This window comes from Carassius gibelio, chromosome B16 (genome assembly GCF_023724105.1).
Source record: "Carassius gibelio isolate Cgi1373 ecotype wild population from Czech Republic chromosome B16, carGib1.2-hapl.c, whole genome shotgun sequence".
In the NCBI taxonomy this organism is placed as follows: domain Eukaryota; kingdom Metazoa; phylum Chordata; class Actinopteri; order Cypriniformes; family Cyprinidae; genus Carassius; species Carassius gibelio.
In genome coordinates, this window is record NC_068411.1 from 28,416,108 (window position 1) to 28,439,552 (window position 23,445).

A 23,445-nucleotide genomic window follows, 5' to 3' on the forward strand; every position below is an offset into this window, starting at 1 on the left:
ATTGGTAGCCAAGATGATTTTGTACCTTTCCAAATTCATTCTGCTACTGCCATCATACATTAAGTCATTATTAAAATGAAGAGGTCCTGTTCTAGAGACAGCCATGCGTGCCCATGCCATGACACCACCTCCACCAAGCTTTACAGATGAGGATGTATGCTAAGGATCATTTGCAGTTCCCTTTTTTCTCTACACTTTTGCTTTCCAATCACTTCGACAAAGGTTCATCTTTGTCTCATCGCTCCATCAACTCCGTTTCAAAACCCTACTGGCTCACATTTGTGAAGAATCTTGCCTTTCTATTTTTGGTGCTGATCAGAGGTTGCATCTTGCTGTGTAGCTTCTGTAATTCGGTTTAAAATTCTCCTGTAGACTGTAGATTGACTGAGCATCACCCAAGCTTTCTGGAGGTTGTTTTTAGGGTTCATTTTCACAGTTTTTATGATTTGGCTGACACCAAATACTGCTGTTTTTCTCAGTCGATCAGGGGTGCGTTTCCCAAAAGCATCGTTAGCCAACTATGGTTGCAAGTTCCGTCGTTACCAACATAGTTCAACGATTCTGTGATTCCCAAAACCATATCTCAAACCAACATTCGCAAACAGCATTGCAAACTTAGGTGGTAGGAACTACAGCTCTCGACCTGTGGTTAGAAGCATAGTTTCTTGCTAGCAATGGATATGGGCTTAAATAAATAAGCTCTTGGGCACAGTAAGCAATTTAAAATGTAGTGGAATCTATGCATTACATTCTATCTGAATATAAATACATTTTAATCTGTGTATGTTTGTGCGTCCTCTAAAAGCACCATTTCTTTTTTTCTGTGTGCATGTGCACAAATACCTAAGGGAACCCTAGAGTATGACATAATAGGCAACCTGCGATGAACCAAACAAGCAAAATGACAGGGAACAAAAAATAATAGGTGCCATGTTCAATACAGCAGCATCTTAGAGACGTCTGACCGGTTAAATAGCAGAAGTTATTCCTCCACCACATGCGTGTGAAGTCATTAACAATGGCCCTATGTTGTTGAACTAATGTGGTTCAAATGACAGAGATGCGACCGTGTTCGGGAAACAGTCATGACTAGCTAGTTCGTTTCAACAACAATGCATCATACTATGGGGGTTAATCAGCGAGTTACACTGTTGTACAGGAAACGCACCCCAGGTCGTTGGTTGCTGATGTCGCAGGTAGTTTCCACACTCTTGATTTCTCCATGCCCTTTGTTTTTCCTATAGTTCTAATTGACTTCCTCTTTTCTTTTAGCATCCAAATTGCATGTGTTTCTTTCAGAGTTGGCTTCCTCGTCTTCATCCTGGTTTGTGTGTGTCATCATCAAATGCAAGACTTTTGGATAAAACTGATAAGACATTCCCTGCTTTTAATATCTGAAGAATTAATGCAACAGGACACAGCTTATGGAGGGCACTGTATGTATAATATGCTATGTTAGTTCGTACAAACACACACATACAGTACACCCACAAACATGGCTACTTTTAAAAGTAAGGCTTTACAATATGCGTTACTCCATAAAAAAACGTAACAGATTGCCTTTGCTACATTTCATGGAATATAATGGACACTGGACAGCTGTGAACACTGGATAACTTTCTTCAGGTAAATTACATATTGACATTGTATGACAAGGACAACCGTGGACTTGAAAACCCTGAACTTTGGTGACTTATAGGGTCAAACAGAACCTGCTTTAAGGGTTTTTGTAAAAAAATATATATAATAATAATAATTATAATAAAAAGACTGTGTTAATGCATTACTATCATGTTAACGTTGACAGCCTTTTTACACTCTCTTATATATGACAGGATAGAATGTATGTAAATATCCACCAGGAATAGTAACGCTTGTTTGGCATTCATAGCACTATTTCATTTGACACTACAATTTGGAATGCACTTGTTTTACTCTATATGAAATGGGACAGTGCATTTTCATTTTATCAGCATCTATTTCTTATGCAGTATAATATCTGGTTATACAGTATATTTATGTGACAAATCTCTGTTCTCATCCACAGTATCAAGATCTCTCTGCTTCATGTACAAATGCTGTACGTTTTTGCATCAGTATGCATAAAATGTCCCTATCACCTGACAGATTCTGGAGAAATAATAGCTGTGACAGACCCAGACTCTGTAAACAGCTAAACAATGTTCAAGAGAGTAACTCATGCTTTTTGAGCAGTCAAGACACCAGCCAATCACAATCACTCTATGCACATTCTGGTTTGAATGACATTAGGTTGGCCAAAATGACTTTGGAAGTCAGAGATTTACAAGTCACATGACATGTACTTACTATTATAATAACAATAAATTATGCATAATTACATGCAGGTAACCATAAACCAAACCCTAATCCTAACCATATTCTGTAGTAAGTACATGCAGTTAATTAACATTACTCAGTACTTAAATGTATAATTACACAAAGATACCTAAAAAAAAGTGCAACCAAATACAGTGAATAACTGTATAAGGCAAATTAATTTGCATACATTACAAAGCATTGATCGTTGTTCAGATTTCAAAGTAAGCACTTTTTCACATATATTGAGGGTCTCGTGCACCTACTGATTTGATGTACACTAATGAATATGAATGCACCATTTTAACAAACAGAGGAAATTCACCGTTAGAAACAAATAACTATTTACATGCCTAGGATGTAAGAATGCACAAGGAGGCTTCATATATGAAAATGCTGACACGCTAGGTAAATGTTTTCTTATTAAAACCAAATGATACTAGTAGTAATATACTGATGCTGTGGCTTTTGCTTTAACCGATGTCATAGGCTACCCAGTTCTCGATTATAGATCTGTGGTTAAGATGCATTTTGACAGGTTTGATATCATTGGCGCCAAACACTATTGATTGCAATGATCACGCCAGGCATCGGATGAGATTTTAGATTTAAAAAAAAAAAAAGTAAATTTCAGTCTCTTCCTCACATGTATGAATTCAGAAGACTTGAAATTAACTGAATTTAATTCAACTGTGCTTTTAGTGTTTTTGTTGTTGTTGTTGTTCTTTTTGTTGCCTAAAAGAGTAAATCAAAAACTTTTCACTTTCACTGAATGGACAATAGAAAGAAAGGTTCAGAATAGGTTTAGAACATCACTCACGCAGGCACAGAGGAACCTCTCCGCTCCAGGAGCCGTTGCCGACACACGTGAGGATGGCAGGGAAGGACAGTTCGTATCCCATCAGGCAGCGGTAGCTCACGCTGGTGCCCCACTCGAACACAGAGCCCTCAACCTCACCGTTAGACACGCCGGGCGGAGGAGCGCAGGTCACCGCTGAAGAGACAAACACATGGAGAGACATCCGAGTTCATTAGGAATGCATGAAAGCCTGGCGACGGTGTCATTCATTCGCACGTGTTGTTTCACAGGACGATTCAATAAAGGGGTTGTGCAAGTTAGGTAATGCCACAAACGTGGTCGCACAATTAAGGTTGTTTGGTCAATCTGGTCTAAAAAATTTCCATGTGAATATATTTTTAAAATGTAATTTCAATACTCCAGTCTTCAGTTTCACATGATCCTTCAGAAACCATTCTGATGTGTTGATTAACTGCTCAGGAAACATTTCTTATTATGATCAGTGTTTAATATTTTTGTGGAGACCAAAACGGAAACAATGTAACAATAAACAAACAATTATTTAAAACTTATTTGAAACCAAATACTCGTTCTTTCAGTTAAAATCTACCTTGATCCTATAGTAAACTCTTGTCTGAATAAGTGCTAGTGTGGTTTCATTTGTAGTTTACTTGTTTATCCAACAGATATTACAAAGAATACAGGCAATAATATTCATAAAGATGCCCTCATTTAAGACGGTTTCCCTAGGCGTTTCTAACCATAATATACAACCACTACAGGCGAAACACACACCTCCACAAGAGAGTAATAAATGAACTTAATCTAATAAATACTGCACAAAAACAACATCATATTTCATATGCAGGTCACTCAAGCACACATTCATCATGGTGTCTACATTTAGACTTCATTTGTTCCCACTGAGCAGGAATTTGATTCATTCATATTCACTTCATTAAACCGGCAACTTTAATACCCTCATGTAATAAATTAACATGATGTTTGGATTTTAAAACATTTGAAAGTCTGTCAAACACTTGAGAGTTCAAATGAATGTTAATTTGGAATTGTCCCACAGTGTTAGTATTTTGTTGCTAGCTGTCCCCCATCACACACACACAAATTATCTGACTACAATTAATTCCTACTGTCAGGATCACAAGAAAACAAAGACTTTATATTACCACCTGTTTCCACACTAACAATGCCAACCAAATAGTGATAAATACTGCAAACTAAATTCAATTCACCATTCACGTTTCACATCGATCACAGACAGAAAAAACCAACCAAACTTCCTCATGTAGTGTGAGTGTAGCCGACACTGAAGTCCTGATCTGTATTTTGAGGTTGTACTGCCCTCTGGCCAAGCTTTAATATTTTGTAGACTTGTCTTGAAAGTGTCTCGCTGAAGAAAGTAAGGGTTTTTTTCTTCCTTGAAGGACTATGTTCCACTTCAACATCATATAACAAAGCACAAACACTGTATTCAATACGTCTTTGAGGATCATTCCAGCAGCTTCAAGTGTTATTTATGAATGTTGACTAAAACAGGGTTTTTACAGCACTTTCGCTCATTTTCAAGGCGTTAAGAGGTGTGGAAGAGGCTGGTTAAACACAACATTAGCTGGAAACCACCTAAATGATTGAGAGTCATCGTCTGCAACCTGCTTTTACCTCAGCAACTGTTGCATCATCTCTATTTGAACTTTCAGGAGACTTTGGAAATATGAATCGAGTGTTAAATCCAAGCGAAGGTTTATTTAAAAAAAAACAAAAAAACATGCCAGGACTTTCCTGCATTGGCGAAATCAACAGAAGTCAGCAAACGTCTGCAGGGCCAATCAAAAGATGTTTTAAATTGCAAATCTCGAGCTGAAAAAAGGAGGCGGGGGGAGCAGATGGAAACTCGCGAGCTGATATTCTGACAGTGTTGGAGAGCAGTCGGTGGGGAGCAGCTGGGGTTTGGACGGCGTATGAATAAATGATGAGATGTTTTGGAAAGCAAGTGTCCCAATAAAACCTCTAAAAAGATGTGTGGAGTCACAGCGCTGCTCTGTAAAGATCCTATTGTTCATGTGTAAATCTACCCAGGCAAAATAATAAATTAGACTTGCGAGTCTATTAGTTCATCACACTGAATAGCCATCAGCTTTTGTTAAAGGGACAGTTGAAACCAAAATGACAAATTTACTTAACCCCATACCATTATAAACCCTTACATGAAGAAAAAAAGTTCACAGGTTTAGGAAGTTTTCTTTTTTTCTATAAGCTGTCACATTCTATCTGCTTTCCTAATTATACAAGATATGCGAGCTAATTTATTGCATCAAAATGTAGTTGCACACCAAAAGTGTTTGAAAAGTTCCTTCAATCAAGAGTGACAGATCAGAGATTGTGTGAAGTGCTCCTCAGAGCCTGTAACACATCACATATACTATCTGTAGACACTATATATACACACACTTATAAATATGGTAAATATGTATATATTAAGTATATAGGACTAGTGTTTACGTTGTATGGACAATTTCTGCAGCGTGTTTAAATACTTTAAAAAAATCTCTCTCTCTCTCTCTCTCTCTCTCTCTCTCTCTATATATATATATATATAAATAAATAAATTATAAATTAATGCATTTAGCAGACGCTTTTATCCAAAGGGACTTACAGTGCATTCAGGCTATCAATTTTTACATATCATGTGTTCCCGAGGAATATAACCCCCAACCTATATATATATATATATATATATATATATATATAGAACATTTTTGTAGCACAAGATGTTGAAAATCTTTATAACACACCTAAAAAAAAAATCATATATTTATTATATATAATTTTTAAAAAAAAATAAAAAAATATATACACACACACACACACACACACACACATATCAGATCACACATAATATATGAGACCTACAGTATGTATACAGTAAATCAGTATGTTTTAATAACCACAAAAAACGCCATCTTTTAAAGTTGCAGGAACCATGGGTGACAAATCTCCCAAATATGCAACACTGCTACTTCTACAGAAATTTTGGGACATTGACAGCTCCTTCAAATGGAACTTCCTTCAAAAATCCTCCTCCTGGGTTCCACAGAAGAAAATAAAGACATTTGTGTTTGGAGCGACATTAGGTCCAGTAAATGATGACATTTTGTTTTTGGGCGAAGCGCTCCTCTAATCTTTGTGCTTCATACAATTCTCTTCAGTAGGAAAATATGCCTTGCACGGCTGCCTGGCTGATCTGGAGGTGTTGGAAACGTCCTGCGAGCTGCTCGTAGCTTTGGAGATTAAGTGTGAAGGCAGGACAGAAGATCCCTCCGCAGAAGAGCGCACTGGCCCTAAGCCTGTGACTTTTAGTGCTGCTGCTTCAGTAAATACGAGGCGCTAGGAGAGAGCCGTGAGCTGACTCCAGACTCCAGCGACAGGGCCGGGAGATTTTGGTGAGCTGTCCGACCCAATCAAAGTCAAAAGAGAAGGGATAAAGCAAGCCCAGCCACCTTCTGCGGAGGTGACCTGGATGATTGAAAGCCTTCACATATAGGATGCAGGATGTATAATGTATAATAAATGAGCGTAGCGGCTGTTCAAGGTGTGTGGAGACCGCTTTAAGAAGACATGAGCATGATGAAGAAGATGATGACGATTTTGTGTGAATCTCATGGCTCAGGGGTCGGGTTTAATGAGACATGGAAGCTAACAAGGTTAAAAACTGAAATGCTAAGTGTTCATGTCTCTTGGAAGGGTGTTGAATATTAAATCCACTGCTACTAAATAGATGCATGCACCTAACTTAATTATTAAAGCAACACATTCAATAAGCGTTGTTATCAAATGCTTCAGTTAATAGTTGGTATCTAGTGAAATATTTTAAGTACATGCCACACACACACTAAGTGTGTTGTACTGTATGCATACAGATAATTACACATACTTCATACAAACAGCTTTAAAAGTGAAGTGTCATGTTTAGTGCATTAAAAAACAACACAAATGTGAAATGGTTTTAATTACACCTAACAATTCAGAGTAACCATGGCTGTACAGAGAAATACAAAGCAGTCCATATGATTCATGTACAGTATGTAAAGTCATCAGAACACATACTATGCCTTTGTCTACGGAAAAGACTAAATGTATTTTCCAAAAATAGGAAAACTTATGCAACATGTGCAATGCAATACATGCTTTTCAGAATCATCAGACCTGTTAAGAAGGGGAGCAAAATGCTGATGAAAAATAAAAAATTTCAGCATTAAAATAGGTTGGCTTTCAGTTGATATATAAAACTCAAAAAATGACCATTATCACTGGTTTTGTGGTCCAGGGTCATATATAAATAAATGTAAAATAAAAATTAAAAATAAACATAAAAAAGAATTGAGATGTAAACTCACAAAGAAGAAATCTGAGAAGGATTTTCAGAATTCTAAAATATAGCATAAAATTTAAATTGAGAGACGCCAAGTTTTTGAATAGTAGCCCACATATAAACACAATGAGAAAAACACCCTAAAATGTTGCTTACATTAAAATGGCAGAGATGAAATAAAAATAAATAAATAATAATATGCAATTTGCAGTGTCAGTAATCTGCAGTCTTGCTGGAGGCTGATGCTACATTTTAATGGTTTGCTCGACCCAAAATGTCAACATGTTCTGGCTGGACCAACGGCATGAGTTTCCCAGCTTGTCTCCAGCTCTAAAAGGCTTGAACTGCAGCAGTCTCTTGCAGCTGTGTGCTCTACAGGCCATGTTTTGCATCATGTTTGTGTGCGTTTTGCAGTCGCTCAGCATGTGTTGCACGTAGACAGGCCCATCGCTCAAGCGGGTCCCTGAGGCCGTCTGTAGCTCAGTGTGATGACAGAACCGCGCGTCACTGCTGCTCATCTGCACGGCTGACCCAAGGTGAACAACAGTGTTGCCAAGTATAAAGCGTTTCCTCCAAAACAACACCTTTATTCTCGGCCAAGGTGCTTTGACAAGACTTCCCGATCTTTTTCCAACTAACCTTAACCCCACCACCCTCCAGCAAATGCTTACCGTTGTGTTGTTTACTGTTCTGGGAGAATATCGACCAGAGTTTTGGTCTGAAAATTTCTCTGTAAACACATCACAAAAGTACATAACAGGGTCCGATATAAGACCACGTTTAAAATGAGCTCAATACTGTCAATGAAAGTCCATGTACAAAAACAAACATCTGGAAACACAAAGAGAAACCCAGACTGAAATATCCCATATTGAAAAACAAGAGTTTTTTTATGTTTTAACATGATTAGTTGTTCACTTAATTAATATTATTCTACTATTATTTTTACCACTGTAAATTGTGTGTTTCTGCTACAGAAAAAAAAAAAAAAGTAATTGGGACATTTTATCTCAATATTCTGGCTTTTTTCTGATTTTCTCAAAATTATTTAAACAGAAAAAAAAAAAAAATCTGAATTCTGAGATGAAATTGCATGCTTATACTTTGTAAAGACACAAACTGGCAAATTTTGAAGCCCACCCCAAATACAAAGTTTTTTTGTTATTTATTATTCCATGCCAGAAACTTAGTAGATGAATTCCAATATATTACAGAAAGAATTACTATTTATTTGTTTAACCTGCTTTACAAAGTTTAACACCATTTGATGCATAATTATGAATGCATGACTATAGTGCTATCAAATGATTAATTGCAAAAAATACAAGTTTTTGTTTACATAATATCTGTGTGTGTACTGTGCATATTTATTAAGTATATATAAATATACAAACACACACACGTATATATTTAAGAAAAATAGTTTCTTGTTCATATGTTAAATATATATTTTATAAAAAACAATAATTATATGAATATAAATATATACATGTAAATACATATTTTCTCAATATATATACTGTATGCATGTGTATTTATATAGGCCTATACATAATAAATATAAACACTACACATATATTAAGTAAACAAACTTTTATTTTAGATGCAATTAATCGTGATTAATAATTCGATAGCACTACAGACTATTATGGAAAATTGTTATTTTGTTATTTATCTATTTAAGAGCATGTTTAGAGTTAAACACTTAAAATGGAAGTAATCATGGTAGCTTCTGGTGGCTGAATATTCAACAGCAGAATGTATGCAGACATACTTTAATACTAACAGAGCGGAGACAAGTTTATGATTGGAATTTCAAGGCAATGGTTTAGCACATCTGTTCACCTCCATGAAAACAAGGCGTTACGTCATCTTTTTTCTTGGTAAAAAACATTGTGCACTCTATCTGCATTACACCATGATAACAGGTGCAAGATTGGATGTAACCTAGACAAGGTTACTGATCAGTTTAACCATACTATTATAATGTGCACACACAACATTTAGGTCTTGTGATGGTAACAGAAAAAAATACTTTTAATTCAAAGTTTTTCAACTTCTAGTCAAGACATAAGTCATAAGGATTTTTTTTTTATTAATTAATTTTTTAATAGAATGTGCTGAATTTTCAATACAAGTGTATTTGGACTTCTTTCAAGTATAAACAAATTAAAAACAAGTGGAAACAATCTGCCAGTGCGCTGTTTTTACTCAGCAAAATCCTTCTTTTAATGAGCAATTTTATCTTATTTTCTAGCTTAAATATCCACAATGTTTGAAAACAAGATAACTTGCATAACACTGCATACGATATTAAGACTTGTTTTTATAGATTGCATCTTGAATATAAGTGTATGTTGTCTTTGCACTTGTCACCAAATACTGTAAGCCAATTAAAGTAATTAAAACTAATCAAAATAATTTTGGCATTAATCAACATAATGGCACAAATGATGACCTTAGCTTGCATTGATCCAGTGTTATTTTAGTATTATTTATAGGCTTATTTTTATCCATCAATCCATCTATCCAATATTACTTTAAAGGATTTAATTTAATTTTATTTTTTTTTGGTTATTTGGCAATGCAATATTTAAATTTTTTTTTATTTCAATTAACAAAGTTAATAATAACAATTATAGCCTTGATCCTAAAGCATTTCTCTATCTTCAGGGCCAAGTGAACAATTTGTCCTGAAATTGAATTTAAGCAAAGGCTCTGCAGAGCAACTGGACATATTTATATTCCTTATAGTCATTTCTATGACTTTTCCAGGCCTGGAAATCACATTTTTAAAATTCCTTGATGTGTGACAGACTTGCATGCTAATCTGAGATAGGTCACTGGACACTGGCAGTCTTCAGCTGCACTGAAACCAAGAGCAATGGAGGAGAAACTGAGAGCGAGATGAGCCCTCGGGCACAAATGCCTTGCGGCAGATTTCACCGCCGACTGACGGGAGGCGTGCCTGAGGGTCCGTCCCGCCACAAATCACTCACTGGCTACAATCCATCTATTCCGGGCCCGAGAAATGGCTTTCTAATGACTTCACATTACGGCCTATTAGGACTCTACATTGATGTTTCTCTGCAGGATCACTCTGAGCAATTTGCTCTCTGTGTTTGTTCTCAGAATTTTAATGGCCGGCATTTTCATGTACAGTACGCAATGCAGATTTCTTTAGCTAGCTTTTTCTAGCTGTTGAGTGTGGAAAAACAGGTCTAAATGAGATGGATTCTAGATATTTATGCTCATATCCATCAAGGACTAATGTTATAATGAGGAAAAAATTTATAAATCAGCTATTCCAAGCAATCGTGTTTTAGCGCTAATAAACGCCGGAGGAAGGAAAGTTTCCTCTTAGTGATTTGTAAACGGATTTGAACATGTGGTCTGCCAAAGAAAATCTGATAGTGGCTCAAATAAATAAATAAATAAATAAAGGCTGAAAGGAAAGCGCAGAATGCCACAGACAGAATGACGCTTAACGCAAAGCCAAGAGTGAATCAATGCTGAATACTGCGGAAGGCTTCCAGTGATGGAAAGACCTGTGAAATACACAAAGGTATTAAAATGACACAGTAGCAGAATTTAATAGGGGAGAACGGTTGGTAATGATTCTACATATTTCACATTGCATGTGTCACAATAGCAGAATAACTTATAAACAACTAAATGTACAATAAAAGGGACCCTGGCGTGACTGCTAAGAAGGGGGTTAGGGGTCCTTGATAAATTTGAGACAAAAAAAGAAATATATTCTTTAGGGGATGCACTGATTTATTCCATTGATAGTCCTAATTTTTAATAGTGAGAAATACAAATCTCCATATGATTTTGCCTAAATAGATAAATAAATAAAGTTGCTGTTGTTGTAATAAAAATAATATTATGTATGTAATGAAAATTTAATTATTGGACATTTCAAATCACAGCATTGATTTTAAAATAAATGGATAAGTAAATGTTATTAATTCTATTGCTGTTGTAATAATAAATACTGCAAAGAAAAATATTAAATAATTTAATTATTTAAAAATATGTATTAATAATAATAATAATAATTATTATTATTATTATTATTAATCACTTTGTGCAATAACAAATATGCACTAACTAGAAGAAATTGAACCCTTAAAAACAACCATAACTCTGCAAATGAAACAAACCAGTCTTAAATGAAAAATAAATCAAAGGATAATAAAACAAATATTAAAAATGAACATGCTAAAATATATAATGCTAAAATTAAATACAAAAGGCAATTATAAATTTATTTGGTGTTTTGATAATTTATTATTTTAGTGATTTTAATGGTTTTTAATAACAATGATGAAGTATTTACATATTTATTTTATATTAATTAAAATATATTGACATGATTTTTGCTATCCACAGTGTGTTCTTGGCGGGAAAAAATACAAAAAGGTTTGGAAAGTGTCAAAAATAGCAAAAAAAAAAAAGGGTTAAAATAGCTAAAATCAACGAAATTGTTATAGTACCTAAGGTACACTTACTGATAAATCTGAACCTAAAATCCTGATATTAATAACATTCACGTCCATTTCATTTGTCGCCTACCTGAGCACAGAGACCATGTGCTCAATCCTGGTCATCACCAGTTTAGATCGTCTCACTAATCGAAGGATACGGGAAGTCAACGAGCGTTCCTTCAAGAGGGCGCTCAGAGAGAAGCACTGTCAAATATTCATGAATCTCCTCTCTCTCTCTCACCCTCCTCTGACGTGTGAGAAAAGGTTGCGGTTAACCCTTACTCTCAGATGCTTTCCTTCAGAAACAATGGCCCGTTTACAATCCAAAAAACCTTGGCAACTACAGAGCAACATCTGTTTGTTTGTGGCACTCAATGCCTCGGCAAGCCACCAAAAAGTCTCAGTATCACAACTGGAGAAAAAGAAAGGCCTTCGAACTCTGTACCTTGGCAGGTGGGAAACGTTCCGCTCCAGGTGGCGTTGTGGGTGCAGGTACGGATAACGAAGCTCCCGTTCTCCATCAGGAAGCCGGGCTGGCAGGAATACGTCACGTTCTGGCCGATGGTGAAGTCCTCGCCGATCCTCAGGCCACTGGCAGGTATGCCCGGATCCCCACAGCTGATCACTATCAGAGCAGAAGAACCACAGCGTTTGGAAGAAAGCGCGTTATGGAAATGTATGTCTTGAAACAGAGACACCATTATTTGTGTGAGCGTATATGAAGGGTCATTAAACTGTTTATGGATTCAAGATGGTCTCCCAGGGAACTAAAACTAAACAAACAATTATTCTGGATGCTTCTGCTACAGTTCTGCCTGTCACACTGAGAGTATAATGGTCAAGCCTCGGGTTAGACACTACAGCTGAGAAATGGCACATTTTGTCGTCGTGCAGAACAACATCTTCAGTTCAACAAGAATTAGACTGTCAAAGCTTTATATTCGCAGCATCAAGCCCCTTATTGCATTCATAATAATACTAGCATTGCAATAATATTCACTAGTAAACAATCATTTTATATGTTACATTCATTAGAGGTGTTTGCAAGAACGTTTGATTATTACTAATACTTTTACTAAAGATTAAACCTCAGCATGGAACTCGCCTTCATGATTTGGGGTCAGAAAGATTTTTTAAAAAAGAAATTAATACCTATATGCACTAAGGATGCATTAAATTGATCAGAAATGACAGTATGAGAAATTCAATTAATTTACATTTTAATGTCAATAAATATAAATAAGAAATGTTTCATGTGTGATCACTGAAGACTGCTGCAAATTCAACTTTGCATTAAAGAGGAAATCGCATTTTGAAATCTATTCAAATAGGTATTTTGAATTGCAACAATTTCTCACGATATTCCTGTTTTTGCTGTGTTTCGGATCAAATATGCAGCTTTTGTGAGCATAAGGGACTTCTTAAAAACCATTTTAAAATGTACCGACCCCACACTTATGGACAATAGTGCATCCATATCATTTACAATGCTCATACTAGTCAGATTACTGATTCATGATTACTTTTTCACACAATGGCAGTAGATTATTTATAAATCATTCATTTTATATGATTTAAACAATGATTAGTGCTTTCAAAAATGAATGCATTTTTATGATTTAATTAATTGGCAAATTGCAAACCCCCTGCAGTCCCTTCACAAACCGCTCAGGAAACTGAAAAAGTATAGTCTATTTCATAATGTAACGACAACGTAATATTTAATACAATGCACATTGTTGGTAGCAGAATAAATAAATATTCTTTGTATTTGTTTTATGTTACAAGATTATTCTATTCAAATCAACGTGACTATCAAGTTAGGTCAAAAGTAATCTAAAAGTAATCAGACTACAATATCTAAAAATATGTAACGTAATGGGTTAGATTTCCATCATGTCATTTGAAATCAGTAATGGGCTACAATTTGTAAGTTGGGGCGGGACTTCCTGTTTGACTAATCAATGCCAGACGGGGGGATTGTTTAATTACATTCATCATTTGTGCCATTCTGAAGTGACTTCACCTTTAACATCCACAGTTTCTCTTGTCACATCAACAAAGAGCATCTCATCAGAGCATTGAGTAATGTCATGTGAAATTCACCGCAGTCCTGCAGCACTCCCCCGCTCATTATTCTCCCACTACCCCGACATCAATCTCGCATTATACGTCAGCTTGAGATTGATTCTGCCTGTCATCTCATCCTACTATTACTTAGACAGCGGCAGTAATAAATCTGGCTCCATTAATGAGATTGCTCACGAGGTGAACAGGGTCCACATCTGAGCAACAACAACCGCATGATAAGATGGTTGGGCTAATTACAAATGGGCGTCTAGTTATTACGGAAAGTCTTTCTTTTTGTTCGAATGCCAACATTTATAGAAAAACGCAGTTGGGGGGAAAAACAAAACGGATGACGTAAAGCTCGAACACTGCCAACATGTTAGAGTTTTTCCAGGATGTAAGACAACAGTTTGGGTACGTACGGGTGCAGTTGGGCTCGCTGCCAGACCAGGTACCGTTCGCCAGGCACTGACGGGAGGGAGAACCTGAGAGCCGGTATCCATCCACGCACGAGTAGACGATGGAGTGAGAGAAGGTGGTGCCATGAACACGCAAAATGTGCCCATTAGCCGGAGTCCCAGGATTCCCGCACTGAACAGCTATTGCAGGAAAAAGAATCCCATTAGTAGAGAAGCACACCTCCAGATCAGTCATTGCCTTCATGCAGGAATTTATGAACATGATAGCCTTTAAAAAATGAATATGCTTGCGATTATAGGAGATATGTTAATGAAAAATACTAAAATATGGTCATGCAGAATAAGCCATTAATATGTGCTTTATAAGCACTAATAAACAGCCAATATATGCTAGTAATATGCATGCTAGTAAGCAACTAGTTAGCAGTCAACTAAAGTGTTACCAAATCTAATTCAAAGTAGTAGTACTTTATTAAGCACAACTTGATTTTTCTGAATTCATTTGGATTGATTTGGAAAAGCCTGATATGTTTTACTGGGATGTTTTTGCAAAGGTATTAGACTTCTTTCAGATTTCCCCCCTCATGCACGGGTTAAACTGCAAGAGATGTTGGTGTTTGTTCGGCCTGGAAAATCACAGGGGGGCATGATGGGATTTAATGCAAGACAAGCTGTTAGACCAGAGCCGCGTAGCAAAAACAGTCAAGCTTGAGAAATTTCCGCCTCCTGGGACCTGCGCGCTAACAATCTGTAAATCTGTTTTATGGCCCAGCATGGCGCTGGACCGCAATAACCTGTCACCCTCGAGATGACACGGACAATGCGTCAGACTAAAAGAGCTGCAAAAGCAGCAGAAATAACACTTTCCTCAAAAGCCTCCGGTGCAAGCTTAACTTTTGCGTGAATTACAGAACGCATGAATGCCGCGATGCCGGCTCAAATGTTCAATGAGAGAAAAGACTTCTGGTTTGATGCATATCAGTGTCCCAGTGTACCCGCTCCTCACTGTGCGCATGCATTATTCATGCCCCCTAAAGGAGTTACTTACGTTTGCAGGTGGGCTGACGGCCCGACCAAGTGCCGTTGGGGAAGCAGATGCGTTCTGCCGAGCCGTAGAGCGTGTGACCCGTGGCGCATGTGAAGCGCACTTTAGCGTGCTGCTGAAAGCTGCCCTCCTCTCGGGTAGCATGGGCCGGCGTGCCCGGATCCCCACAGGCACCCCTTTTATCACCTGCGGAGACAAGTGCACATATATTCTAGATGCTGTGTTATAAATACTATTCTGTATACTTCATTCTCATTTTTCCAGCTGAGCGAGCACATGTAGTTTTCTACTTGGATAGAAACAACAGCAAGTTTATTCTCAAAAAAAAAAGAAGAAGAAAAAAAAAAAAGTTGACAGGTAGTTGCTGGAAGTATGTGCAACCCATGGGAGACTGAAACTGCAGACTTGGTCAATATGTAAGACATAACACACAGTTAGTCAGCCATTATTACAACATAAACTCAAAGCCGAGGGGTCTTGTATTACCCAGATGGGGTTCATTTCACCATAACAGCCAGCTGACTATACACTATCTCGCTTATTAGATAGTGACACTTGCTAAATAAATAAGAAGATATGAAATATTGATCAGAGTTTTTTTCTAGTTTCATGAAACTTACTGTTTTTTCTTTACATTTATTTATTTGCCAATGGATTAAAAAAAATATCAATTGATAATATTTTTCTGATAAGTCTTAATATATTACAAAATGTTGCATTTTTGTACATTTATCTTGTTTTAGGGATGTTCAGATAAAGTAATTTGGAGTTTGGATAGGGCAAAAATATAATTATTATACTGTTTTTTTTTAAGGAAATTATTTTATTCAGCAAGGACACATTCAACTGATCAAAAGTGACAGTAAATACTTTTATATCAATACAAAAGCTTCCAATAAATGCTGAAAAAAATAAAGAAATGAAGCAGCACTACTGTTTTCAACATTGATCATAATAATTCAGCATATTAGAATGATTTCTGAAGTTTTATGTGACACTGGAGAATGATGCTGAAAACTCTTAAAACTTAAAACTATAAATATTATAATATACCTTTTTGAAAAAAATATTTAAAAAGTAAACAGTTATGAAAGTATTTTTTTTAATCATTATTATTTCACAATTTTACATTTTGACTTTATTTTTGATCTGATAAATGTAGGCAAAAGTTAAATTTTTTTAAATAAAAAAAACAAAACAACATTATTTTTTATCTTTTGTCCACTGAAAATATCTTAACATAAATGGGCATGTTTTTGTGACATATCAGGACACAACTCTGTATAATGAGATGGGTATGACACAGGCATTACAAGGAGAGGGTGACTTATGAGGACATAACCCTTGTCCCCATTTTTCAAAATGAGTTTTTTGAGAAAGTAAAAATGCACAAAGTTTCCTGTGAGGATTAGGGTTAGGTGTAGGGTTGGTGTAGGGCCATAGAATATACAGTTTGTACAGTATAAAAACCATTACGCCTATGGGATGAACCCACTTTTCACAAAAACAAACATGTGTGTGTGTGTGTGTGTGTGTGTGTATATATAGATAGACAGATAGACACAGACAGACAGACAGACAGATAGACAGACAGACAGAAAGACATGCGTGTGTGTTTGTATGGTTTTTGTGTTCTCATAGATTTCAGATGCTTTCAGTGAGGTTACCTGGAAATAAAGGTTTCAGGTCATGTGACTAGTCACACCAGCAATGTCAAAACATCCCCATGAAATCTAGACAGTCGTTTGTAGTGTAAAATACACCAACAACCATTTCCTCATCCTTCGAAACTCAAACTCTAAACTCAAATTTGATCATAGATGTGAGCACTAGGATTAAATGGATTAGTGAAAGACAACTTGACAGCAAAACAGACCTGCTCAGTGATTTATTGGAGACATTATAAATGTAAGCGGGACCAGCGCTGCCCTCGGATCAGTTGAGAGCTTCATTTGGTCACAGAGGAGTTTTTCAGCGAGCAGAACTGCCACAGATCGGATAAAGAGCAGTTACGGATCTCAGAGGAACACTTCCCCTGTTCTCTGAGCTGTCACTCACCATGCTGTTTCACAAGATTTGAGAAGAGGACTTTTTGTGCATGAAAATACTATTTGATTGAGCTTACACAATCTTTTTGCTCACCTGCCTTGTACGATTAGGTAGAGAAATGAACTATGACAGCCAATAGAAAAGCAAAAACCATGTCAACAGCTTTTTATTACTGGAAAATCTTCCACTTTCTCTTGCATTTCACCTCTGCCCCAGCTTGTGTTCTAGCTTTCTAATAAACCTGTACACTATAAATATTGCTGGCTCTGTGATGAATTGCTTATGTTCCTCTATTGTAAGTCACTTTGGATAAAAGTGTTCACTGAATACATAACTAATGAATAGCTCAGCAAAAAAAACTGCGCTCTCACGTCTTTCCTAACTCACATGGCTTAATTTCTTCCATGAAACAGAAAAGAAGATGTTTTGAAGAATGTTCACACTGCTCCATTTATTCATAAATGTGAATAGATTTTGTTCAGCGTAAAAAAAAAAAAAGTCTTCGATTTCATGTCTTCTGAAGATATTTGTGTGACAAACAGAGTAAAAATTAGCTATGAAATCTAATTTCTGTACATTCAAATCTTTTAGTAAAGTAAATTTATCTTGTTTTAGGACATAACATTGATCTGAAGTGATGGTGAAGATTTGTATACTGATATTCCACAAAATATTAAACAGAACAACTGTTTTCAACATCGATAATACGTGATTATTAATGTTTCCTGAGCACCGAATCTGAAGGATTTCTGAAGGATCATGTGACACTGAAGACTGGAGTAATGAAGCTGAAAATTCAGCTTTGATCACAGGAATAAATTACATTTTAACCTCTTAAGAACCAAGAAAAAGTTGAAGGAATTTTTTTTTTTCCATCTCTTTAGAGCTTTGTTTAGAGCATTAAAAATAATGTAAAAAAAAAATAATAATAATTAAAAAAAAAATCATGAGTTATGCTATGTCCTTGGTAGAGGACATCAGGACTCAATTTCTTTGGAAAAAAATAAATGAAAAATTACACACACACACACACACACATATATATATATATATATATAAAGACATGAATGAAAAGGCATGGAAATACAGATTTTTTTAAATCACCAATACATTTTTAGTTTTCAATTTTTTTTTACTAAACTTTGTATAAAGGTGATTCTCAACTATGCTATGACAGAATGATTCAATGTACAATTTTTCTTTATGCAAAATGTGTGTAAAATGGCTATAAACAGGTTTTCTCATTATATACAATGTATCTATAAACTAAATGTAGTTTGCATATTAATGTGTTTTTGGGGCAACTTGTAAAGAAAAAGGAAATGTAATAACGGGAGTAATAATTGTCAAGATTTTCATAATAATATATAATATTTCATAGAATTTTGAATTATAATTTCTTTGCCTGTTCACTTATGTCTACCCAAAATGCATAATAAGCATGCTTTTAATCCCCACATGTATGAGGTCAAAATCCTGTTTCGTTAACAGAAAGTCATATTTTGATTTGAAACCCCATAACATTTTCCTGAGACGCTGATTTATGACACACAATGAAAAATGTGACATTTAAATGATAATTAAAAAATAACATTTTCCATAGGAGTGTTTTTTGAAAAAACATTTTTGAAAACCAAGGAGAGGGAGAAGTCATCCAGACTGAAAACTGTGGCATGTACAGTCCCAGAGAAATTCACAAAATTATAATGACCTCATATCCACAGTCCACAGGGTCTTAAGAGAATAGAAAACACTTTTTTAAATCTGCACAATATTACTGCTTTTAGCTTCTTTCAAAAACATTTAAAAAGCTTGTGGAATCAAACAGACAACTTGAATTATAGCATATAAACACGTATAGGCTATATATATTATTTTCCAAAAATATATATTAACACAGAAATCTCATTTCTATTCATTCAAATCAATTGCACGACTTCAGAAGACTTGAAATATTTCAAGCGAGTTACACATTTAAAGGTGTTTTTTTTTGTCCTTGTTTGAGCATGACAGCCCAGTCAGTAGTTTAACATCTCTTTTGTGTTTCAAACAAAAAAGAAACTCGCATACAGGTTTAGAACAAGACAAGGGCGAGAAATCTTCCACTGATGTGTGAACTATTCCTTTAAAAGACACATGAAAACACATATTGCCATTTTGAAGTGCAAAAAACAGGCGAATTTCTCAAGAGAAACAATTAGACACATTTATACGTTGTTACTGGCGAGAAGACGAATTTTCAGGTGCGTGCGAGATGCGACACCTTTCCAAATGACTGTGTGATATCCAACAGGCTATCAATTATCATCTAGCGGCTGCCAGCAGAAGCCATTAGCATAAATAATGGTAAAATATTCATTGAACAGAGCCGGACGGCACACGTCGCAGACACTCTGAGCACAGAGCCCTGTTTGAATCAGCCGATGACCCGAAAATCAAATCCTTTTTAATTACGAGTACCAGCACCCCGAGGCCAATCAGAAAGCCCAGACTCAGCAAACGGCCCACGAACCCGAGGGAACGACTAACCACTGATTAAAACCAGCCATAGGGCAAGCGTCTCAAACGGCTCTCTCTACATAAATAAACAGAAAAACAGCAGCGCTCCATGACAGCGCCGTGTTTTTCCAGTCAAATACTTTCGCTTTAGTTCATTAGAAATCTGGGGCATTCCTTTTCTACTCTGCAGCACAGAAAACGAGGGCCGGATTGTACGACACATGCAGAGAGAGAGAGCGAGCGAGAGAAAGAGACCCTATTCAAGGCCATTTGTTCAAACATCCAACCTCCATAAAAAAAAGAAGGTGTCATGATGGAGAAAGGGCAGACTTTTCTTGCTCATTAACCTCAATCGCTCCGACGTCCTGCCTTTGTTAGCGAGTTACGAACAGACAGGTCTCCGAAAAGATCGGTCCCACCTCAAGCGGTCGTGAAACAGCACAAAGCCACAGATCTCTTGACGGACAAGAGCTGTGTGTGCGCTTATGTAACCATTAGATTCTTCTACAAAGGTGAAGCTGTTGAATACTACAAACGGTTCTAGTTTCCGTTAATTGGCGCAGCAGTTAGGTGTGAATTTGCGTTAAAGGACGCCCACCAGTAGCTTAGCTGGGTATAATAAGGCTGCGAAGTTCGTTACGTAAGAAACTCTGATTCCCCTGGCAGTGCAGAACACTATTGATTTTGTTTGCAATCCATATTTTATCACACAGTAGTGGCTTTTAGTCTACTGAAACTCATTTTGGTAAAAACAACTAAAACTCCCACAAAAGAAAGCAGGCACTGCGGGGGATGTGAAGTTTTCTTATCTTGAAAAAAAAAAAAAAAACATGCAGCTGGAATTTATTTAAAATGAAGCCATTTTATATTTTTAATGGAAATAACTTTTGTATTATTAATATTATAATTAAGACTGATAATTAAATGCACACATACAATATTATATGCCCTATTGTACTGGCCTTATGTATAAGGAAATATCTTAAAGTATATAAAATTATAATTAATATAATGAAAAAATTATAATAGACAGACACACACACACACACACACACACACACACACATACATACATACACACATATATATATATTTAAAGCTTTTATTGTAAAATGATTTTACAATTTAAAAAAAATTAGGTACTACAACATTACTGTTTTTACTGTATTTTTGATCACATAAATGCAGGCTTTGTGAGCATAACATACTTAATAGTATTTTTGTCTTTGAGCATGAAAAAAAAATAGTATTTCTGTAGACAAATTTTTTAGCATTTCTAAAAAATTCATATATACATTTTACCAAAATAGTTTCTCAATAATATTACTTTTATGCCAAAAATATGGGAGTTTTGTTTTAGTTGCTTTAAGACGATTAAATGACTCAAAAACAACAAACACTCCCATGAAAGCAGGCGCTGCAGGGGACGAGGGGCTTTCTTATCTTAAACAAAAACATGCAGTTGAAAATGCTTTTAAAATGCAACTGGCCAACTTTCGTGAACCTACGGTGGTGTACGCCTCCTAAAATTTCCAGCAATCGAGATGCTAGATTCCTGACGAATGTTCCAGAAATCCAGAACACAGTCTCAACATCAAACCTCCTGAGAAGCACTGAGCATGTTCACACGGAATAAAGAAGTAATGCTAGAAAGACACAGAGAGCCCTGAGGAAAGTGTTATTTCTCAGAGGCTGCTCTTTCAAAGCTCAGGAGGATTCGAGATATGCTTCATTTAGGTATCTACTTTGTCTCTGATGTTTCTCCTAAAATCTCTACATGCTGTACAGTATGATTAAAATGACTGCAATTAGCAGAGATCAGATGAATTCCAAATTATAATAAAAATGCTAATTATAAATAATATTCACTATGTTGACTATATACAACATGGGCTCATTTGATGACAGCATACAGCAGCATAACTACTGTTTAAAACATATATCATATTATAATACACTCGCTTTCACATACTGCTACAAAAACAAAGCAGTATTGAGTATACCATGCAGTATTCAGTAGTGTGCTAGTACTTTATTCTGAACAGTCAAAGCAACAAAAAGCAGGCAGAGGAGGAAGGATTGAGAAAAAGAGGCGAACGAATGAAAGAAAGAGGAAACTCCCAGCTCCTGCTGTTTTTGGGTCAGTGCATGCAGTACATGCAGCGCTGCATACAGATGCACACAGAGACGATTGTGTGATTCTTACAGGCTTTTTAAATGTGTAAATACAGCATTTTTCATGTTCTGTGAATTGCATGTACATTCTATGATTTATATTTCTGAAAGATGTCTCCTGTACTTACTGAGGTTGCATTTATTTAATAACAAATGTAGTAAAAATGGTATGTTGTGAAATCTTATTACAATTTAAAATAGCTTTTTATTTGAATAAATGTCTTCGGATCACAGGATCCTTCAGAAATCATTCTATTATGATGATTTTTCTGCTCAAGAAACATTTGTTATTATTATTCATGCTTAAAACGGTTTTCTGCTGAATATTTTTGTGGGAACCGTAATACTTTTTTTTTTTTCTTAATGTATTCTTTGGTGAACAGAAGGTTCAAAAGAAGAGCATTTATTTGAAATGGAAATCTTTTGTGACATTATAAAAGTATTTTCTCTCACCTTTGATCAATTTAATACATATTGTGTATAATTTAAGCTTCAAAAGAGATTTTAAAAAGCCCCCCAAAAGTAGTCAATTTTAATGCATTCATTATACGAATCTGAAGTCATACAACAGCTTTATTTAGGAACAGACTACAATTTTAATGTTATTCACTGATTGTTTTCCCTCTGCATTGCTTGAATCTCATTTGTGCATATTTAATCTTTTCAGGTGAAAATGCACTCTATGAAATCAGAAGACCTGAAATACTGGACTGCTTTTATAGTTTTAACTTTTTATTGAACTGTACAGAAAAAGTCTAATATTTGGCACAATTGAGCATAAGTAATAATGAATGCTCCATTTGTGCGTGAACTATTTCCTTTAAGAATAAAAATGTGTGCATGTTAGCTGAAATCAAACAGACAGACCTTACTTGTCAGTAAGAAGAAACAGTGTAGCGTGTCACGCAGAGACACAAGTCATTATTCAGCTGAACTTAATTAACTCATGTTAGACTGACACATAATGACAGGAAATAAGAACCAAGACAAAGATGAGCTTCACTCAACAATGTGCTCATTCAAATGTATGATTTCTCTTTCAAAGACGAGTCGGGGCCTGAACAAGCAGATACAAAGAACTTGCGCGTTATCTGAATAAAGCAATAAGCCACGAGGGACCGTACGTTACTGCAATTTTACCACGGGAAAGGGAGAAGCTTTTATGAAAC

The 23,445-nt window shown here is 35.9% G+C and overlaps 1 protein-coding gene across 1 annotated transcript in view; it reads right to left on the bottom strand.

Moving 5' to 3' along the window:
* The window catches only part of LOC127975250 (CUB and sushi domain-containing protein 3), a 244,953-nt gene that overhangs the window by 21,938 nt on the left and 199,570 nt on the right, over window positions 1-23,445 (bottom strand). The window contains exons 57-60 of the mRNA XM_052579149.1: window positions 15,557-15,739; window positions 14,512-14,688; window positions 12,465-12,644; window positions 3,158-3,331 (exon numbers count right to left, since the gene is read on the bottom strand). Coding sequence (XP_052435109.1) covers window positions 3,158-3,331; window positions 12,465-12,644; window positions 14,512-14,688; window positions 15,557-15,739 — 714 coding nt within the window. The remainder of the gene's footprint in view (window positions 1-3,157; window positions 3,332-12,464; window positions 12,645-14,511; window positions 14,689-15,556; window positions 15,740-23,445) is intronic.